Genomic DNA, 22,380 nt, shown 5'->3' on the forward strand with positions numbered 1-22,380 from the left:
TGCTTAAGTGTGAGGGGGGGGGGGGGAGAAGATTGTTCTTTAATTTTGTTGGGTATTCTAGTTTAATTTTATTAGGTTTTCTAGTTTAAGTTTGTTAGATTCTAGGTTAATTTTGTTATTTTGGTTTTATGTTTGTGTACAACATTGCATGTTCCTCTTTGAATTTTGGGTTATGTACAGGTAATGGGTAATTGTTTTTGAAATAGGAGTTTCTTGGCATTTTGTGAATTGAAACCCTTCTTTTTCTCTACATGTCAAGTTAGTTTTGAAGGTTCGAATTGAAAGTGATAGATTTACCCTTGGTGAGAATTTGAGTCATCATCATCTATTTTATTTGGTGTGTTTTGCCCCATTGATTGCTTGCACAATAGCCTTGGCTTGACTCTTGTTGATACTTCTTGCTTCACATGCATGTTGGGAGATGATTTAGGCATTTTATTCTTATAAGCCTCTAGCCAAATGAGCCTACCCTGAATTAATTCCTTTGATAGCCCATTTGAGCTTATGTTCCCCTTTCTTTGTTTTGAGCTCATTACAAGCCTTAAGTGAAAAACCATGATTTCACCCTACCCTTAAGGAATTTTGGACCTTTGGAATTGTTTTGGGAATAAGTGTGTGGGGGGGGGGGGGGGTATGTTTCATTGGATGATATGTTTCTGTTGGCCATGCTTGATGATGTATTTTGGCCATGCTTGATGTATATACATATATTGCCTAATCATTGTTTTATTTTTCAAATGCTTTCAATTGCTATTTTTCACGTTCAAAAAAAAAAAGAAAAAAAAGAGAAAAAAAAGAGAAAAAAATAGAAAAAGAATGAAGTTGAATAAATGAGGTCTTGGTTTGAAGACTTGGATTGGTTTAAGGACTTGGTTGATTTTGTTTTGGGTTTACTTTTTAATTTTGGTTTTGGGGTTTACTACTTTTTCTTACTTCTCACTTATTCCCCATTGCTCCTCTATTCTTTTGGGTTTTAGCTACTATCCCATACTTTCATCTACCTTGTCCTTGGTCTCATTACAACCTTAAAAGACCTTTTGATCCTCATGTGCATGTGCTTGTGATGTGGTTGTCAATTTTAGAGTCTTGCCAAGTCTATGTGGTGTTTATTTTCATGGGTGCTCTGAGAGTAAACAGTAGCCTAGACAATTGAGAGATAGAGTGCATATCTTGTGAGGCTTTATCACTTTTCATTCTTGAGCTGATTTATTATCTTTCCATGTTTGAGATGCTTGGATGATTTTCATGACAGCCTTGACTCTTTAACTCTTTACGTGTTGGATGTTACCCATTCTTTTCATTCCTTGAGATTCATTGAGAAATATATAATTGTTGTTGTGTCTGTTTGTTTCTCTTTAATGTCTCTGGATTTGTCCCTTGCTTTATTTTTTTTATTTTGCCCAGGAGTGCAAAAAGCTAAGTGTGAGGGGATTTGATGTGTCATCATTTTCTCCTATTTCTTAACCCTTTTTGTCACCATTTTAATTACTGATTAGCCTTAATTGTCAAATTAATTATGTAGTTTTATCATTTGGGCCTATTGGACTAATTTTGTGTTTTTAATTTAATTTCAGGAGAATTATAAGCAATTGGGCTTGAATCCGGAATTGGGCTTGAATCCGGAATTGGGCTTGAACTTGAAGAGAGCAAATAATTTTATCAAATCTTATCTTATCTAGATCAAATCTTATCTTATCTAGATGTTATCTAATCTAGATATTATTTCATCTAGATCTTATCTTATCTAGATTTTATTTTATCTAGATTTTATTTTACCAAATCTTATCTTATCTTGTCTAAATTTTATTTTATTTATGGGCTTGGACTTAAAACAGATTTGTAAGCTCTGGGGCTGAGAACTATATAACAGCACCAAGGTTCTAGTTTAGGTTCTTCTCTCTTCTCTTTTCTCTCCTCTCTCTCTTTCGTTTTTAGTTTTAGGCTTTTCTTCTTTTAGACACTTTTTCGTTTTGCAATTCCAGTTTTTACTTTTCGTTTTAGCAATAAAATTTCATTCTTCAATCTATAATTTCGTTCTCTATTGATTAATGGAAGACTAAGTCCCCTGCGTTGTTTTCTCTTGAGGATCAAACACAGTTCTCTTTGAGGTTCTATTATTACTATTAAATTTTGTTCAGTTTTTCCTCTTCACTAATTACTCTGAATTTGTTATTATTAATTCATGCATGCTTAGTGCTTGATTAATTGTCTCTACACTTAAGTTACGTTCATGCTTAATGATCGTTTATGAGTAATTGGTGTATGTGTTGCTTAATCACATAATGAATGCCTTATGTTAAATTTCGCTTAGTAATTTAATTTAGGGTTGGATTAAGTGGGTGAACTGAATAAGGATAAAATCTCGTAACCTAGGATAAGAGACTTGCTTGTGAATCAAGGGAAAGCAACGTGTTTTAATTCTGAAATTTTCTAATTCACATATGTTCGCTGTTTAATTTACAAAAGCAAACAACCCCCCCCCATTCGTTACTATTTTCCTACTATTTGTTATGAACATTTGGTGTATCATTGCTCGTTGGGAAATGACTTAGGTTCACTTCCTAGTTATTGCATTTTAATGTTTATTTAATTCGGGTACGACCTCGATTAGTCCCCTTAAGCAAAGTTTCAAGTTCGAGCCTTGTGAATGAAAAAAACATGATTGAGAGGGGAGACCCCATTAAAGGTGGTCAGTCAAGTTTCCTAACGAAGATTAGTCATCAATAAAGTTGGTGGATACTCCACATTAATGTTATGGTTACCCAAAAAAATTTGTTATTTTAAAGACATCAATGAAGAAATATTTATTTTTTCATCAATAAATAGATATTTAACATACTTTAAAATTTTGTTTTATTTTGAGATTTCCATATCATTTTGTGGAGAAAATTTTTGTGTTTAAATTGATTGTTCTATATGCATTCAATCCACAACTACGAGTGTACTTAATAAATTATTTAACAAGCTCCTGACAACATTTCCTCCCAAATAGTTGTCAATCAAAAATAGAATGTGAGTGTCATGACTTGGAGGGTTGACAAGAAGTTGAAACAAAAACAATAATGCAACAAACTATGAATTGAAGAAAAATAGTGTTGCAACAAGTTCAAAATGTCAGAAAACAAGTGCAGTGTAACTATCCCAATTCCTCTTCCTATCCCTTTTGCATCTAGAGTACCTCCTCCAAAGAGAGTTAAGTTAGATAGTGAGATGATGGACATTTAAAAAAAGTTTAGGTCAACATTCCACTCCTTGATGTCATCAAACAGATTCCCAAATATGCAAAGTTCATTAAGGAGTTGTGCAAAAATAAAAGAAATATGTTAGGTGATAAACAAGTGAAGAAGATGGGAAGAAATGGTTATGCATTAATTTGGAGTAGTAATGTTTCCTCCATTATTCAACCCACCATGTCATAGAAGTGCAAAGATCCTGACACTTTCACTCTCCAATCTACCATAGGCGAGTGCAAATTCACAAATGTCATGATAAATTTAGATGCTTCAATTAATGCCACGCCTTCCTCAATGTATAGATCCTTGCATCTTGGTGATTTGAGGCCAACCAAAACCATTAGAACTTGAAACTTGATGACATTAGCTCCAATTGGACGAAAAGGGTGTGATTGTAGTGTTTTTAACAATTAAAAGACTTAATTTAAATTTTCAATAATTGAGGGATCCAATTGAACTTTTAATAATAATTAAGGGACAAATTGTATAATTAAGCCTTTAAACTTTGATGGCTTTTTGTTGTGGTGAAAATGTTTCCTATACATTAAGTTGACTAATTTAAATGCCAAAAAGTGGTTGTTGATTGGTGAAACTTGAATCCATGTGTCAAACCATTGGACATGACGGGTACGAAGGTGTCGTATCTAGGATCACAAGGGAATCCAAGTATATTGTGATGCAAAGTTGTTTGTGTGAGTTAAACTTGGATCCTTAAGTTAGACCATTGAAAATGATGGTTACAAAGAAGTTGTATCTAGGACCGTAGGAAATCCAAGTATATTGTTTAGTTGTTGTCTGTGAATATGCACATAAGTTGAGGATGTTTGGTAGTCCCTTAACAAAATTGTCAGATTACTATCACCAATAAAATTCACCTTTTCCAAGTAGCCATTTCTCAACCTTTCAAAAGCCATTATTAACTCATTTAAATGTTTTTATACAGTTTCCAACATCAAAGATTTATTCACAACAACATATAACATCACCTCATCAAAAATACCTCGACAACAACATTATCATCTCAACATTAATACACTCACCTCAAATTCTTGTTAAAACACCTCAATTTAAGAAAAAGGCAATATAGGCTAATACACCTTTGAACACCTCTCCTTAGGCGAAAATCAATTTCACTTAAGTGTCCTTGTGTAAGCAAAATCCATAATCGCTTAAGAAAAAATTGGACAGAGACTCATCGAGTCTCAGACCTTCTCCTCGCTTAAGCGAGAAACCAACCTCACTTAAGCACCCTCTCTCATTTAAGCAAGAACCAACCTCGCTTAAGTGAAAATTGAATAGAGACTCATGAAGTCTCTATCTCTCCCCTTGCTTAAGCGAGAATCCCAACTCGCTTAAGCAAGTGAGCAATTCATGAATGTTGCATAATCACTCTTCTAAGCCATCCAAGACTTCCCGTCATGCACAAACCCTTAGAAACACATTAATGCAAGATTTTACATCAACCAAAAACATTCACAAACATTTCAAGATCTCATGCATATATCAAAGCAAGGTAGAGATTCCCTTACCAATGGATCTCAAAACTTAGGTTTTTGAGGAAAAGAAAGAAAAGAGAAGCCTTGAGCTCAACAAAATAGGGCTTCCCTTAACAACAACACCATCTCAACAAAACCTATGTAAATAACAACTAAAAAACAACACAAATGAGGTTTTGCAACAAACACCCATTATGAGTCATCCCATGGTGATGAGAAAAAGAGCTCACCACTCCAACAATGAGGCCACATGCTCCAAGAAAGAGAAGATGTGCTTGAAATGAGATCAAGCCTCATTCTCGAGAGTAAATGGAGGAGAATCCTGAGAGAATGTGAGCTTTGAGAGAAAAATCAAGGAAGAACACTTATGGTTTATGAGAGAAATGAGAGTATCTCTTTTTTGGAATAAGGGTTCCTCATTAGGGGTAAAAGGAAAGAGGGAAAAAGCACTCCTCATTAAAGCCCATAAGTTCAACACAACTTAACCCTTCTCTCACAAACAACAAAAAAATCTTCCACTGAATTTTCATTTTATTTTTCAACAACATAAAATAAATTAAACTCTTCTTGCAATTTAATTAAAATAATGTAATCATGTATTAAGAAAATCACAATGTTATAGTTGTCAATACCATTACTGGGGGAGGGGGGGGGCTGTCATCGCCCTAGTTTATTGAGCCTAGAGTTTCTTCTATACTGTTCTTTCTTGTCACTCACAATTTTTTCCATATTTAGAAAAATAAGGGTGTTTATTGTATACTTTTATGCATATGATTTTTGTATTGCCCAGAGTCCACAAAATACATGTGACATCTTACGTGGCACTATCAGACACACGTCAACCCTCCACGTCAGCCATGACATAGAAGCACAAACATTCAGTCCTTAGCAGTTGGGCTCCCCAACCGACAGGTTATCTCTAACCTCTTATTATTTGAATATAATGTCATATTTTATCTCTTGATATATACTCAATTATCTACAAAACCACACATTATCTGTAAGATATAATTATCTACTAGCAATTATCTCTAAGCTATACATTATCTCTAATTTTATTTATAAGCTATCGGCTATTATCTACAAGCCGGTAACTATCTGCAAGGGTTGTAAAAGCCCTAACAAACAAGGACCCGCAGTTCCCACTCACTCCTATAAGTACCAGGTTCCCTTGTACTCTCTCGACATCTCCAACACACATGCACACCTGCTTGCATACTCGTTTATACATACTCTCTCTTATTCTCCTAACTCATATACTAACTTGAGCGTCAGAGTCTTTTTTTTTTTTTGCAGGTTCCCCCTCTTGTCCTCATAACAAAGGTCATTCTCTAACCGACATTCAAAGGCCAGGAGTTCACCTTAGCCACATGCACCCCGACGTGTGCCAACTCCGGATTTTGGTAAGTACAACTTTGAATCTTTTCCTACTTAGTAACACAATCTACTTGTTCCTAATTATTTTGGTATTTTAATAGGAATCTTAATGTTGTTAAGGATAATGATTGTGGTAAGGATGTGAATAAGGATAATGAAGACCTAGTTTCGAGCCTTCATAAATGCGGATGAAGATGTTGACTTCCAAAAAATAATTTTTGAAAGTTTTAATACTTCTATAAATTCATTTATAGAAATATTAATATTTTTGGAAATTACTTTCCAAAAAGATGGTAGTTTTTTATGGGGAAAAAAAGAAAGAGTAGAAAAACATGAAATAGGGGTTCAATAGTAAAAATGAGAGGTGTAAACACCAATCCCTTAATTAGTTAGCTGAAATATCCTATAAGGGAGAACTAATATTCACACTATCAAAATTGCTATTCTCATTGTCCATGTGGGTAGTTTTTTTTTATTAATTTTCAAAAAATACCCCATGGAAACACAATTTTGTTGTTCACTTGTACGACATAATCGTGTTTCTGTTTTAGTAAATAGGGGAGAAAAAAATAAAACAATAAAAACACAATTTCATTGTATAAGTGAACAACAAAATCATGTTTTCGTTATTTACTTGAGGGGTAAAAAAAATTAAACAACAGAAACACGATATCATTGTACACTGTGAGGAGGAGTGACATGCGTGTTGAATCTAGATGAGGAGGGGTGGGGCATGATGGTGATGGAGGTTAGGGGTAAGAAGTATGAAGGAAAGAGGAATGGGGTGCAAGGAGGGGAGGAGGGTAAGTTGGTCATTTCACAAAATCTGGTAGTGAAAATAGCAATTTGGTAGTGAGAATAGTAGCTTCCTAAGCTTGGTCCTAGTTAGGCGTGGTTTCACTTTCAACTTAAACAAGTTTGGTCTAAGTTGGTTTTGACTCAAATCCTAAAGGTTATCTCTTATTGGGCTTCATACTTTTTTGGGCTCTTATTCGAAGGTTCAAACTTAGGCTATTGCTTACTTCATTTTCCTAGTTGTTTCCTGCACTCCCTCTTTCAGAATGATCAATTTAAAATGTAAAATTACATTTTGAAATTTACTCCATTTTTGGCTTCCATAATGATCAATTTAGATGGTCAAAAAAGCATTCCAAAAAAAGTGTAGAAAGAAACTTGGGAAGTGCTGGAAGCAACAACCTCAAACCTAGCTTTGTGATCCATTTTAGTTGGGCTTTGAAGTTTCAATACCTAATATGCAAGAAAAATAAAGGGTGATGCTAGGTGCACCTAGCATTATTGTTGGTGCACCCAACATTTTAAGTGAATGGGCGAAAATGCGCTTCACTCAAGTTGATCCCTATGAGTCATACCGGTCATGTTGATCCGTAAAGCTGGGTGAGTGTGAATAAATCATATAGATTAAGTTGATCCGTAAAGCTTATGCAGATCAAGTTTGATTCGTATGTTGATATTACACATACAGATCAAGTTGATCCATATGAGTCATGTGGATCAAGTTGATCCGTATAGTTATACAGATCATGTTGATCCGTATAGTTATACAGATCATGTTGATCCATATAAGCCTTACGGATCAAGTTGATCCGTATGTGTAATATCAACATACGGATCAAACTTGATCCGTATAAACTTTACGAATCAACTTGATCCGTATAGTTTACTCACGCTCACCCAACTTTTTAAGGAAGAAGATAGAAGAAAGACATTTTTGGTATTTTTTAAAAATGTTGGATGCACCTAGCATCACCCAAAAATAAAAGCTACGAGGGCTTGGATTCTAACTTTATTAAGGTTGTGGTACAATGTTATTTTTAACCCTTGTAAAAAATTTGAATTTAGTTATTGTCTCTAATTTTTAAAATATAGTTTTAGTTTTTATATTTTTGAAATATCTAAATTTTAATTTTTGTATATAAGACAAAAATTAATTCTAGAGACTAAAAATTAAGATATTTTAAATAATATAGAGATGGAAACTATTAATTAAAGTCCGTAACAAAATCCAAAATTTAAGAATTTTTTCTCTACATATATCCCAGTTAAAAAAGCTCCTCAACAAAAGGTAAGTAACAAAATGAGAAAAAGAAAAAGGCAATCGTTGTTACTCGCAATGAACGAACAAGGTTAAACTGGGAAACCAAATTCAATCTCCTTCACACTAAAAATTAGTATAATTTATTTTAATTTTAAAAAAAATACAGAGATTGAAACTATTAATTAAAGTCTGCGAGAAAAACCAAAATGTAAGATTTTATTTTCCCTTTAATTAAAAAGGCAAGTAACAAAAAAGAAAAAAGGCAATGGTTGTTACTCACTTGACTAGTCATAATGAATAAACAAGTTTAAACTGGGAAATCAAATTCAACCTCCGTCATTCAAATTCACACTGAAAAATAAAAATAAAAATAAAAATTATTTTAATTATTATTATCAAAATCAAGATTTTTAAACTGGACCAGTCACTAAGTGAACACACACTGGTTCAAGGTTCAATAGTATTCAAATTGAACCAATTTCAATAAACTAATATTTTTTAAAAAAATTTAATATAACTCTAAAAAAAAAGAAATAAGAACTAAAAGTAATTGATATAATTTTAATTATAAAGATTGGTTACATCAACTCAAACATGATTGGAATAACGTTGGCATTTGTATTGGGGGCACTAACCCACCTGAAGAAGTTCCTTTTGCCGGAGAAGGTGCGAGATTGAGAAACAGATTAAGCAACCTGGAAACACACAGAGACAACTACACGAGTCACATTGATAAACTTAAAACGAAAAACGAAAAATGAGAGAGAACATCACGGAATCGAAGAGAATCAGTGAAGAAATGAACCTGAAGCAAGGAATGAGAGGAGAGATTCTAAACTCAAATTTGTCCCCTACTTCGCTGCGGGGAAAACCAATTTGCTAAAGAAGGTGCACGAGGTCGATAGAGAAGGTGCCTCTATGAGAAGAAGAAGCGTGAGACTCATGAGAGATTGAGAGTGTTAGGGTTAGCTTTTGTCAGAGATTGAGAGTTTCTATCTTTCCTCTTTTGTGAGAAAGAAAAAAAAAGGTGAAACGACATCATTTTGATCCCTTGAAAAGATGCTTTTTTTTTAGGAACGATGACCTGCTCAAACCGTCGATTTGATCGATTTTTCACCTGTTAGTCACCAGTTCGATGATGCCAGAACGGTTATGAGAGACTTTTGAACCGGACAGGTGACCAGTTTCCAGTTGAACCTAGTCTGGTCCAATTTTAAGAACCTGGATTAGAACTGAGGAAAATATATTATTTTGGAGAAGGAAAGGCAGAAAACAAAAGTGATACGTGGGTAGGAAGTAAGATATTGGTTACGTGACAACAGAAAGTTTGTTGTGGGGTTCCGCAAGCAGCTTCCCACGCGCCCTCTAGGCGCGTGGGGAGGTTGGCGTCAACGCGCTTTTGGGTTTGCCCTGACGCAAAGGAGGGCATGACGGAAGAACTCTCTCTCTCTCTTTCTTGTTCTTATCCATCGCATTGAAAAGCAGCACCATCACCACCCCCTCGTCTTCCCCCCTTCTTTCATAAATATGCGTCTCTGCGACATGTTCACCACCACCTCCTTGTTCACATCATCATCATCTTCTTCTTCTTCAATCAGTTGACTCTTCGTTCCTCCCTCTATTCATCTGTGCGCGTTCTTCTATCTTTCTCTTTTCTCTCAGATCTGTGTTCCCGGTATCGTCGTTTTGTTCATTCTTTTTTTTGGATCTCAGGATGGAGCCCATGGACATCGTTGGGAAGGCCAAGGAAGACGCTTCTCTTCCTAAAGGTATGTATTCCTTTTTTCAGATTTCTGATTTTTTCAATGTTAAATTAAAAAAAAATTATCTTTTTTTTAAAATTTGGGGATTTTTGATAAATGTTTTTTTTAATTTATAATTTATAAAAACTGGTATTTCTTGCAGCGACAATGACGAAAATTATTAAAGAGATGTTGCCCCCGGACGTGCGTGTCGCCAGAGATGCACAGGATTTATTGATCGAGTGTTGTGTCGGTGAGGGTTCCAAAACTCCTTTTTTTATTTATATATTTTAATTGTTGATTGAAATTCTGTCAGTTCCTGTGTCCCCTCCCCCCCCCCCCCCTTTGTGTTCTTTGTTTAATTTTTCTTTTATTTGCTTTTTTTTTTTAAAAAAAAGTTTAGTGGTTTGTGTTTTGTTTTTTTTTTTTTCCTGTACTGAATAGTGCTTGTGTGTATTAATCTCAGTGCCGCTGGAATCTCCCTGCTCTGTTATTTCTAACAAGTGTTAATTTTTGTTATTGAATGATACTTGTTTATGATTTATCATTTATGCTTGGCTGTATAATTTGTGAATGACACACTGGTCTTGGTTAAAATTTGACAGATGAAAGGGAAGACTTAACTAGATCATATTGATTATGCTGTAAATGATGTGGAATGGAAAGTTAATAATGTGTTTTCTGGTAAATTCTTTTTAGTAATTCTTTTGTTCTTATATTTAAACCACCACAATGTTTGCTTGTGTATCACTATGGTATGTATGGGCATGCAATGAATGTTTTGTGTTGGATTCAATTCTGCTGTCTGTTTCCATTTTCTGTTTGTAGTTTGCCCTTCTGACTGAACGTGATTTTGCTGGTTGATCTGTATCATTGTAGAGTTTATAAACCTTGTCTCGTCGGAGTCCAACGAAGTCTGTAACAAAGAAGAAAGAAGGACGATTGCACCGGAGCACGTGCTGAAGGCTTTAGGGGTATTTCTCAAATTATTGAACTGTTGTATTGCTAAAGTTTTCATGCAGATCCGTTCCAATTTATATTTGATTGTTTAAGTAATCTCTTCTTTGAAGTCCTGCTTTTTGTTTTATATTTTGAATTTTAATTTCTATCTTATAAGTGATTGTGATCTTTCTGTATGTGAAGTGCCTGTTATTCTTGATTTTTCTGTGTGCTGTATTGTAGTTTGATAGCCAATGGTAGTAGTGCAGTAGCAGGTTATATTGGTTCAATTTGCTGGTAAGCCATTGGATAAAGATTCTTGATGTTATGGAATATGCTTTTGAAAAGATTTAGAATAAGTATTAACTAATAGGATAATTCCATCTTTCTTATTCCTATTATAGACCCTGATATGCAAGAAGGTATTTATGCTTGGTCAAAATTGAAACCATGTGGAATTCATTCCCTTATATCTGCACTGAGATAATCAGATTTGACTAAGAAATGAATTTCTCCCTGTGTTTTCTCATTATCCTAGCCTTTCCTTGGTTGCATACTGTTTACCTTGTCCATCCTAAATGTTGTCCTGTGCTTTCTGCTTCCCAGGCATTGAAATGTATCAACTCATTGGTAGTGTCTAATTCTGAAGCCAAAATTATTGATGGCCTTCTTTTATGAAAACAGTGTATCTTTAATTGATTATAGCAATGTGTATCTTTGTCAAAGTATGGTGTATTTTGTTTTTATTGCATTTAAGACTGTCTGGAATCTCATAAATATAATTTATTTTTCAAATGATTTATTTCCAATTCCCAAGTGTTCCAAACAAAGCATTATATTGTTTCCTATTGTAATGCTTATAAATATTCACGAAAATGAAATTTTCAAGATGAGTAAATTGTATGCTTTCAAAGTGTATGGGTTGGTTACTGATTTGCATATGTTTCTATCAGGTTCTTGGATTTGGCGAGTACATTGAGGAAGTTTATGCAGCATATGAACAACACAAGTTGGAGACAATGGTGATTATGTTAATGACCAATGTGCATGATATATATTACAACTTAACAGCATAATTGTTTTTGTCTTGTATAATATTCATCCATCAATTGTTTATTGGGTGATTAGTTTTATAAGAATCCATGAATTTTTTGGGAGCATGGCCTGTGTGGTTTGACCGAGCCAGTCTGGGCTCCCATATAATTTGTTGAGGGACCCATTAAAATGGTATTCTGTAGGAAAAAGCACTGGAAAGGCCCTAATGGGCTGATAACCTGACCATGGTCCCCTCCTCTGTTTTCATTAAGTGTTTTAAATATATGATGTCTGAGAGCTCAGCCTATAACTTTTCTGGCTGGTGAAATTGAAATTACCAATGATTTATGAATCTCCACTTATGTGTATGGTCCATTCTATAGTTGTTGAGTATCCCATTTGTAAATTACTGAGTGCTCTGTAATTGTGATTTGTGATTCATAATGTAAGGTTTGGTCATGCAAAGTGATATAATCTATTTGGCTATATTTAGTTGATGAATGGCCTGGATATTTTTTCGTGGTAAAGTTCTATAGTTTTAAATATGCTGTTTCAGAGCACAATCATGGTATATGAATTTTGAATCATTAAATTACTACTATCATTTATAGATTTGACTTTGGCAAAGAAGAGCTATTTTCTGATTGATTTTTTTGAACCTTCCAGCAAGACTCTTTAAAAGGTGCCAAGTGGAGCAACAGAGCTGAGATGACTGAGGAAGAAGCATTGGCTGAACAGCAAAGGATGTTTGCAGAGGCACGTGCAAGAATGAATGGAGGAGCCATTACTTCCAAGCAGCCAGACGCTCACCAAAGTTTAGAGAGCTAACTTTAGGACACCTTTATTTTCTTTTGAAGCATAGGCAAGCACATCTCTTCTCTTACTCTTCCCTATGCGATGTTAATTTAGCTCGATTTTGCACAAATCCCCATTCACTAGTTTGCTGGCCTATGTGAATGTGCTCGCCATTTGTGTTCTTTTAGTAATCCATATTTGTAAGTTAATGTAATTATTGGAGTTCTTCTAAATCCTCGTCTATTTAGAATACATGTATATTATTTCATTTACCTGTTGTATCGCCTACACCAACTACTATTGGCTTAATTTTGACAATATAGTGGCTATACAACGATCCATTATAATCTGTTATATAGAAAGTCATGAAGGTTTTACAACAGCAATTAAGTTTCGGCAACAATTTATCATCCATATCCTCATTTATGAATGCCTTTTTGAGTATCGGTGCCAAAGAAAATCCAAACTTGTGTCAATTAATATCTGATACACGAATTCAATTAAACGAATTTATATACAAAAAAATATTGAACCACTCTGGTAAGAATCTCTAATCTATGATATAACTAGTTTATTTAAACATTTGAGCGTGCTTTGTTTAATTCTCATACATTAACAACAAAAAGGGGAAATTTTAAAGACAACTCTATAAATATGGGAAATGTTAAAAACAACTCTTCAAATAGTCAGGGGGGCCATATCCTTGCCTAGCCCTGACACGAATATGGAAATTCTCTGCAGATGATGTTCTGATATCTGTTTCAAGTCCTTTTTTTTTTTTTTTTGAGAAAAGTGTTAGTAATTACTATGTGATATTTTTAAGATTTAAATATTTTGTCAATTCTAATAATTTAGTATTTTTTTTATTTTTAATTCTTGTAAATTATGTATATATATATATATATTTTTTATCTTTCTGGTGTTTTAGATAATACTTTTTTAATGTTTAGAAAGTATTACCTAAAGTGTTTTAAGAACTAAAAACAAATATTTGTAAAGACTAAAAAAAAATAATTTTGCAAAAAAACTAAAAACAAAAAAGTTTGTCAAAAAACTGAAAACAAAAAGTACTAAATTGTAAGGTTCAAAGATATATTTAAATTTATTTTTAATTCACAAAAGTATATAATTTTATTGACTAAGTTAACCATAAAAAAAATATGATTTTCAAGATTTGAACTTTCAGATTGATAACTCAAGTATATGTGTTATAGGGCATCTAGTAATTTTGGTAGTACATCCAGCATAATGTGCAAAATGTCGATTTTGTCCTTTTATAAAAAATGTTGATTTTGTCCTTTCGTAAGTCCAATACAGATTGGTAATCCAAAGACGCAATACGTGAAATTAAACATATGACTTTCACATTATTTGTACAATGTTCTAATCAACTAAGCTAATAGACCAATTATATTATAAAATAATTAATACCGCTATATATAATACTAAAATTTCTAATGCATATTTAATGCATATGTAAATTTACATAATAAATTTTGTGATAATTAATTTTTGTCTAATAATTAATTTTTTAACATATATAAATTGTAAATAAAAATTATAGTTTTAATAAAAATTTACATATGTAAAAAAATACCAAATTTATTTAATTATCAATTGTTGTAATAAACATCTAAATACATCATTCAATTAAATATTATATTTTTTTAATGTTTAATCACTGTAATAAACATCCAAATACATCATTCAATTAAATATCAATTTTATTTAACTATTAATTACCGTAATAATCATCTACACACAACATGAAGTTAAATATCAAATTTTGTAAATAAAATAATTTTAAAAAATTATAATTTAAAAAAATATATAAAAAAAATATAATTTAAAAAAAAAAATTAAAAACATACGGATTGACAATCCGTATGGCCATATGGATTGCCAATTCGTATGTTTTTAATTTTTTTAATATGAATTTTTTCTTCTCTGGCGATGAAAAGACATCGAATTTTACTGTATATATGTAAACAACGCACATGCACCATCGGCGACAACAAACATTCACAAAAGGATGCTAAGGGAAGCAAGTTACATTAAGGGAGTGCGATTTTACGAGGAAAAAAATGCTGCAAAAATGAAAAAACTAATATACTATTTGTAACAAAAAATACCTATAAGGGTATTTTTGATATTTTGAAAAACTGTTGGGTGTACCAGCAAAAATGTTGGGTGCCCCAAGCAATTCCCAAACTTTTATGTCTCACCCTTGAACCACCTTATGACTATCATTCGTTTCAAATTCTAAGGCCAGCCCGTACCCATTACAAGTCTTTTCATTATTCAACAATGTGACTTGGGTTAATGTTATGAGCTGAAAATAAATCCTAGCATTCGAGGCCTAGGAACCTCCAGAATCAAGTGAGGAAAAGAGACTTTATTTATGTTTATCCATTAGAATACACCATTCCTATATATATAGAAATTCTGCTAACAAATTTCTAATGGATTTTGGCATTGTGTGCCTTGGAGGAAAACAAATACAAAATCAGAGGAGACAATTCTTAACAGAACGGAATATTCAGCCGACAAAGCATCTAGGGTGCCACTACTTTTTGATTTGCTAAACAAAATCCTTAAGGTAGTGGGGCTTGTTGATTTCCCTTTTTGGCCTTCGATTGTCTTCATTGTTTGGTTCTGCATTCTTGCTTGGTTTTGCATTTCCTGGTTCCTGGTTCTGTTGATCAATGCTTCTAGTCATAACATCCCTATGGGCTTCCAAAACAACCTTGTTCTCAAGGTTGTATTCAACCTTTAGAATCTCCCACTGCTCCCAGAAGGTGTCTTTAGGAAGTAATCTCGTCCATTGAACAAGCACTAGTAATTGTCTGCCATTGTTAGAAGTTTGCCATTTTGTATCCAGTATCGTAAGTGGGGTTATGACGGGTTGATTATCTTTAGCTGAGGCCGGTAGATCAATTGGGACCTCCGTCGATACCGTGGGTGGGAGATATGGTTTAAGTAGGGAATAATGAAACACTGGATGAATCTGTGATGTTGCCGGTAAATCAAGTTTGTAAGCTATTGGTCCAATCTTCTTGGTGATTTGAAATGCCCTATAAAACCTCTTAGCTAATTTGGAATAAAGACTTCCTATTGCGGGCGATTGACGACACGGTCTTAATTTAACTAATACCCAGTCTCTTTCTTCAAATTTGACATCCCATCGCTGCTTATCTGCAATCTGCTTCATCCTCTATTAGGCCTTGGTTAATTTCTTCGCCAAGCTGATGAGTATCGTGTCACGATGGGTCAACCAATCGTCAACGGCCTCCACATTTGATGTTCCTACCAGGTATTGAGGAATGTTTGGCAGTTTCTTACTGAAGGTGACCTCGTACGGGGACATTCCGGTGGCAGAATGAGTGGAGGTATTATAAGACCACTCGACCCATATCAGAAAATGACCCCTCGTTGAAGGTTTCTGATGAATGAATGCCCAAAGATATTGCTCGATGATGCGGTTCATTACTTCATTCTGATCATCGGACTGAGGGTGATACGCCGAACTCATCTGCAATTTCATCCCACTGAGCTTGAACAACTCTTGCCAGAATTGACTAACAAACAAAGGGTCTCTGTCATGACCCACCCTTGGCCATGACCAGCGCACAGACTATGACTTCCCTAGTCTGGCCAGCCTATCCTATACACAACAACCTGTAAAAGAACACACACTATATATATCTAGACAAATCCATATACATATATCTCATTCCATTCATTTAATAACAAAGTTGATTATAAACACTAATCATCAAGTGTCTCAAAACATCATAAGTTCATCATTATCATATCTATAAGAGAGAATCATTTACATTTTCAAACTAAAAGGATTCTCTCTAAGCCTCTTACTACCCTGGCCCCTATAGATGCATTATCCTGGAGTTACAACCAAAAAGATCCATCAGACACAAAAGGGGGACCTACCAAAAAGATAATCAAGTTCTTGGGTGTGTCAGCAAATCCCAGGAAATCGACTACTCCACTACTGTGTATCTGAGAAAAGAAATAAAATGAGGGGTAAGTCACAAGGACTTAGTGAAAGCATAATATACTAAGCACACATGAAAGAGAGCACCATTTAGCCTGAGTCTTTCCATCCCAAGAAATGTTATAATGACATTAAATAAATAATGAACAAAAATACCCTTGCTTTTGGAAATCAATATACGCAAAGAATATAAATTTCAAAACTTCTCATAACCTGATATCCAAAACAATTACTTTAAAATCAAACATTCATTATACTATGTGCACATAGACCATATTATCTCTTCGTTGTGGTGAACAATAATTATATAACTACAACATTGAGCTCGTAGGTTGCATTATCTCTTCGTTGCAGCGAATGAAACATATAAATATACTATGAGTAATTGACTCATAGGCTACATTATCTCTTCGTTGTAGCAAACAACATATATAATTATACTATGAGAAATCAACTCATAGGCTACATTATCTCTTTGTTGTAGCAAATGTATATAATTATACTATGAGAAATCAACTCATAGGCTACATTATCTCTTCGTTGTAGCAAACAGAAATATAATTATACTATGAGAATTCAACTCATAGGCTACATTATCTCTTCATTGTAGCAAACGGAAATATAATTATACTATGAGAATTCAACTCATAGGCTACATTATCTCTTCGTTGTAGCAAACAACATATATAATTATACTATGAGAAATCAACTCATAGGCTACATTATCTCTTTATTGTAGCAAACGGCATATATAATTATACTATGAGAATTCAACTTATAGGCTACATTATCTCTTCATTGTAGCAAACGACATATATAATTATACTATGAGAAATCAGCTCATAGGTTACATTATCTCTTCGTTGTAGCAAACGACATATATAATTATACTATGAGAAATCAACTCATAGACTACATTATCTCTTCGTTGTAACAAACGAAATATCATTCATGAACTCAACATAAATAAAATTAAACAAATAGTTCAACATTCATCCTTATATATTATCAAGATCTCAAAATAAATTTCAAAGCTCACCAAAAAAAAAAAATGTTCGGAAGTATACTTGCTTCTCCATAAATGAACTTTAAGAAAATCGCTAAGTATATTAGCTACTCACCTAAATAACGCAATCACTGACTTCTACCGCTGTTAGGAAGGTCAACCACTGTATTTTCCACAGAACCTAAGCATTTAAATAATAGAACAAGGGATTAGACAAAATCCCCAATTTTAGCAAACCAAGGGTTTTGAGAAAATCACAATAATCTCTAATACTTAGTTTCTAACTCTTTTTCTCACAGCCCATGACTAATCAGTACCACAATTACTCAACTAACACAATGGGTCATGATCATTTACCTTAAAGAGGTCAAATAGAAAAACCTAGGAAATGCATAGTGTTTTCCCCTTTTTCCTGTCACCTCCTTGTGCTTGGAAAAATCCAAAGATGTAAAAAGCTTGCAAATTTTGGAACCATGGGAGGAAATGAGTGAAAGATCAAAAGGTTAAATTTTTAGGGCAAAAGAGTTAGGGTTTGAGAGGTGTGGCTGCTGCAAGAAGAAAAAGAAATTTTGGGAAAATGGGGGGGGGGGGGGGGAGAAAGGTCTCGAGAGTTTTAAGCTGAGGGGGGGGGAGTGGGTTTTGTTATTTTAACTTTTTGTTATTTTAATATTATTATATTGTACCTTTAGTGAAACGATACGTTTCAGTCTCGGTCCGAGACTAGACTATGAGGCATCCCGTGTATTTTTCAGGCGATGTCCATGAATACTCTAGCGACGCTAGAAGCTGTGTAGTGTGCCGGTAAAAGCCCCAAATGCACACCTTTCGAGAAATGATCCACCACCACCAATATGACAGAATGACCTAGAAAAGTTGGTAACCCCATGATGAAATCCAGTGAGAGATCTTCCCATGGCCGTGCCGAAATTGGTAAAGGACATAACAACCCTGGTTGTTTTCGATGGTCGTATTTCATTTGTTGACAAACAACACAGGTCGTGACAAATTGTTGGACATCTTTCTTCATTGTTAGCCAAACAAAATTCTCACCGACACGCGCTAAGGTCTTCACAATCCCCATATGGCCTCCTGTAGGCGTGGAATGAAACTCCACGAGTATGGTTGGTATGGATTGCAACCCCTTGGGTAACCAGATACGCCCCTTCTGCAAAATGAAATCTTGTCGGAGTGAGCACTCAGGGTGTTTATAAGGACTGTCCTGCAAAAAAAATTCTGGATTGTTCAACAATTCTACTTTTAATTCCTGCAAAAAAAAATGAAATTGGGGATTGTTAATATGAAAATTTAACCAGAAAGGGATTCAGGCAGCCGTGACAGAGCATTTGTCGTCACATTCATCCTGCTGGCACGATACTGTATCGTGTAGTCATATCCCAATAATCGTGCCAAATATATCTGCTGCTCTGGCATTTGAATGACTTGTGCCATGAGTTCCTTAAGGCTGCGATGATCTGATAAGATCGTGAAATGGTGGCCTATCAGGTATTGCCGCCATTTCTAGACGGCGGTAGTAAATGGCGGCAAGTTCCCTGACATATGTGGAAGCGCAAAGCAGTTTGGAGCAGAATGACTTACTGAAGAAGGCTATAGGGTGATTTTGTTGGGACAAAATCGCCCCCATGCCTATCCGGAAGCATCTGTTTCCACAAAAAATGGCAAAGAAAAGTCTGGTAAACTAAGGACAGGTGCTTGACACAGAGCATCCTTCAATTTGATGAATGCCTGTTCGGCCTCAGAGTTCCAAGAAAATGAGTCCTTTGCCAAAAGTGCCGTGAGAGGTGTTGTGATAGTTGCGTATCCCTTTATGAATCTTCGATAAAACCCCGATAGACCTAAGAAGCCTCATAAAGTTCTTGCAGATTGTGGTATGGGCCATTGTTGTATAGCTTTGATTTTCACCGGTACCGGCTCCACCCCATGTTGGGACACGATATGACCCAAATACTCCACTTGGGAAGTCGTGAATGAACATTTCAAAAATTTGAGAAAAAACTGATTGATACTGAGGACTTTGAAGGTGGTATTTAAATGATCTAGATGTTTCGGGAAGGTCTTGCTGTAAATTAGAATATCATCGAAGAAGATGATGACAAATTTGCGTAGATAGGGACCAAATGTGATTCATGGTCACTTGAAAAGACGATGGAATATTGCAGAGGCCAAAAGGCATTACCAGGAATTCGTAGTGACCGTGGTGTGTCCAAAAGGCAGTTTTGCTTATATCATCCTCCGCCATTAAAATTTGATGGTAACCTTGCATGAGGTCCAGTTTAAAAAACCAGCTGGCTCCTCCTAATTCATCCAATAGATCATTAATAGTCAGAATTGGAAATCTTTCTTTAATGGTTATGGCATTCAGGGCTCTATAATCCACACAGAATCGTCAGGAGCCATCCCTCTTTTTGATTAACAATACCGACGATGAGAAGGGGCTCGTGCTTGGCCTGATGATTCCAGTTTGAAGCATTGTGGCAACTTGCATTTCAATCTCATGTTTTTGAAAGTAAGGATATCTATAAGTCCGTACGTTTACTGGAGTGGAGTTGGGTACTAGGTGGATAGAGTGGTTAGTGTAACATCCCGTTTTTTTTCATAAATAAATTTAAGAATTTTTTTAGTAAAAATAATAAAAATAAATAAATAGAGTAAATAATAGGTCTTAAATGCCCCTAGCTATAAATAGCAACATGGTAGGTTTTTCAGACGGACTCCTCAGCCTCCTCTGCCTCTCATTTTCGTTTTTCTCCTTTTCCTCTCAAAACCCTTTCTTTTTCCCGCAGCCCACAAAACCTGTCTCAGAAAAACGATGATCTCGGACTCATTCACCGTTGGATCGTCATGAAATTTGAGCACCACGTTCGCAACCCAATTTCGAGCATTCTCACCGTTGGGAATTGCAAAATCATGTCTGAGATCAGAGGAAAACCCTTCGCATTGTAGCATTTTATTTTCCCGCAGAAACCCAAAACTGTCTCGGTAAAACTATGATCCCGGTTTCGTTAACCGTTGGATTTTCATGAAATTTGGAAATGTTGCTCGAAATTCAATTTCGCACACTCTCACCGTTGGGATTTGCGAGATAATATTTGTGGTGGGAGAAAAAGGAATCGCATGAAGACAGTACAAGTGGAGGCTTCAATCTCTTCTTCGTCTCTCTGACGTTCGAGAATTCTATCGGGGCAGTCGGAGGAAAAACTTGAGGAATCTTAGGGAACCGTTAGAGATGATGCTATCGCTGGCTGAAGACACGTGAGCCCGCTTAGAGGTAAGGGATGAGTTATTCACAATTGGGAATTAGTGAGAACATGTGTAGGGATCCTTAGAGATATCAATTGGAATGAGTTTTGGGGTATTTTTGCAATTTTCATTTTATCCTTATAATTATTACAGTGAATTATATATGTTTGACAGACCAATTCTTGTGGAATTGATATGCTATTGTGTTGAGCGTGAACCCTATAAATCGAGTACTTTTTCTAATTAATATGAATTAATGAAATAAAGGAGAAATTTAGAGAGAGATATTGATTTTGTATTTTCTCTTTTTCTTGTTGTTTAGGTTTTTATATATAATTTAAAAAGTTAATATCATAATTGAAATTGACCAAAGTGTTCATATAATTATTTAGAATTTGTGCATTGAAAGCTTACTTTGTAATTTGTGATTCAATATGATGTATGCTAGCTTATATATATATAGAGGTTGTTATTTATATTAATAATTTATGTAGATAATATTGTAGAGTGTTATAGTATGATTCCAAAAATTATTAAGTGTTGGAGTCTGAGAATATTATGGTTAAATTTGATGAACATGTGTATGTTGTACCTTATGAATATCATTAGAAATGTTATGAGATGGTTGATGTGATGTTATGAGATGTTAAAGTTTGGACATGATATTCGATTGTAAATAAGTGAATGTGTTTAACACTTGATGTTACATTAATTATATCGTGAGCTATGAATTATACAATAACCCGACCAGTGTTTATGCGCAGTGTTAAAGAGAAAGTGTAGGTTCCTAGTTAGGAACCAGTGTTAGATTGTAGCGCAATTGTGTTAAACATGTTTGAAACATGAGTGTGAGGTCGTGGTATTGTATAGTTCATGAGCATTGCTTATAAATGAAATATGTGATGAATTGTGGAATAATATGTTGCCTTGAGATTATAATATTGTTATTGAGATTGAGTAAAAGTGTAAAGCAGAACAGTTGTTGAATTGTGAGATACGTGAAAACATGTGATGGTGGATTGTGACATTATGAGATGTGAAATTGTGAATGAGTTTTGGTTGTGAATAAATGTGTGATTAATTCTTGATGTGACATTATTTGTGTTGTAAGCTGTGAATTGTACAATAACCCGACCAGTGTTATCTTGAGAAAAGTGTAAATGCGCAGTGTTAAAGAGAAAGTGTAGGTTTCCTATTTAGGAACCAGTGTTAAAGAGAAAGTGTAGGTTCTTATTTAGGAACCAGTGTTAAATTGTAGCGCAATATGTTGTACGTGTTTAAGACACGAGTGTGAGGTCGTGGGTATTGTATAATTCACTAGCAGTGTCTGTGTGCTAAAATGATTTTACGGGTTGGACCTGAATCAGGAGGGAGAGGCCCTGACGGACTCTTCGGAGTGTAGGCCTTGGGGGTCACCGGGTTTGAGTGCTC

The 22,380-nt window shown here is 34.7% G+C and overlaps 1 protein-coding gene and 1 long non-coding RNA gene across 2 annotated transcripts; one reads left to right on the plus strand and one right to left on the minus strand.

Moving 5' to 3' along the window:
• Window positions 1-8,521: 8,521 nt before the first annotated feature.
• Window positions 8,522-9,477, minus strand: LOC114409552. The gene is made up of 2 exons (XR_003666114.1): window positions 8,968-9,477; window positions 8,522-8,857 (listed from the first exon to the last, which is right to left on the minus strand). It is a non-coding gene; the product is annotated as an uncharacterized LOC114409552 (long non-coding RNA).
• Window positions 9,478-9,590: 113 nt separating this feature from the next.
• Window positions 9,591-13,059, plus strand: LOC114409551 (protein Dr1 homolog). Its single transcript, XM_028373043.1, has 6 exons — window positions 9,591-9,790; window positions 9,876-9,931; window positions 10,068-10,157; window positions 10,784-10,878; window positions 11,797-11,865; window positions 12,545-13,059. The coding sequence occupies exons 2-6, from the start codon at window positions 9,877-9,879 to the stop codon at window positions 12,704-12,706; spliced, it is 471 nt and encodes a 156-aa protein (XP_028228844.1). The 5' UTR covers window positions 9,591-9,790; window position 9,876; the 3' UTR covers window positions 12,707-13,059.
• The last annotated feature ends 9,321 nt before the right edge of the window (window positions 13,060-22,380 follow it).

This window comes from Glycine soja, chromosome 4, assembly GCF_004193775.1.
Source record: "Glycine soja cultivar W05 chromosome 4, ASM419377v2, whole genome shotgun sequence".
Lineage (NCBI taxonomy): Eukaryota > Viridiplantae > Streptophyta > Magnoliopsida > Fabales > Fabaceae > Glycine > Glycine soja.

What these genes read in the sequence shown, in the direction of transcription:
- LOC114409551 (XM_028373043.1), top strand. Translation starts at nt 9,877, where the DNA reads ATGGAGCCCATGGACATCGTTGGGAAGGCCAAGGAAGACGCTTCTCTT. An exon ending in ACGTGCTGAAGGCTTTAGGG is followed by an intron (nt 10,879 to 11,796) that starts GTATTTCTCAAA and finishes TGTTTCTATCAG; the next exon opens with GTTCTTGGATTTGGCGAGTA. An exon ending in AACACAAGTTGGAGACAATG is followed by an intron (nt 11,866 to 12,544) that starts GTGATTATGTTA and finishes TGAACCTTCCAG; the next exon opens with CAAGACTCTTTAAAAGGTGC.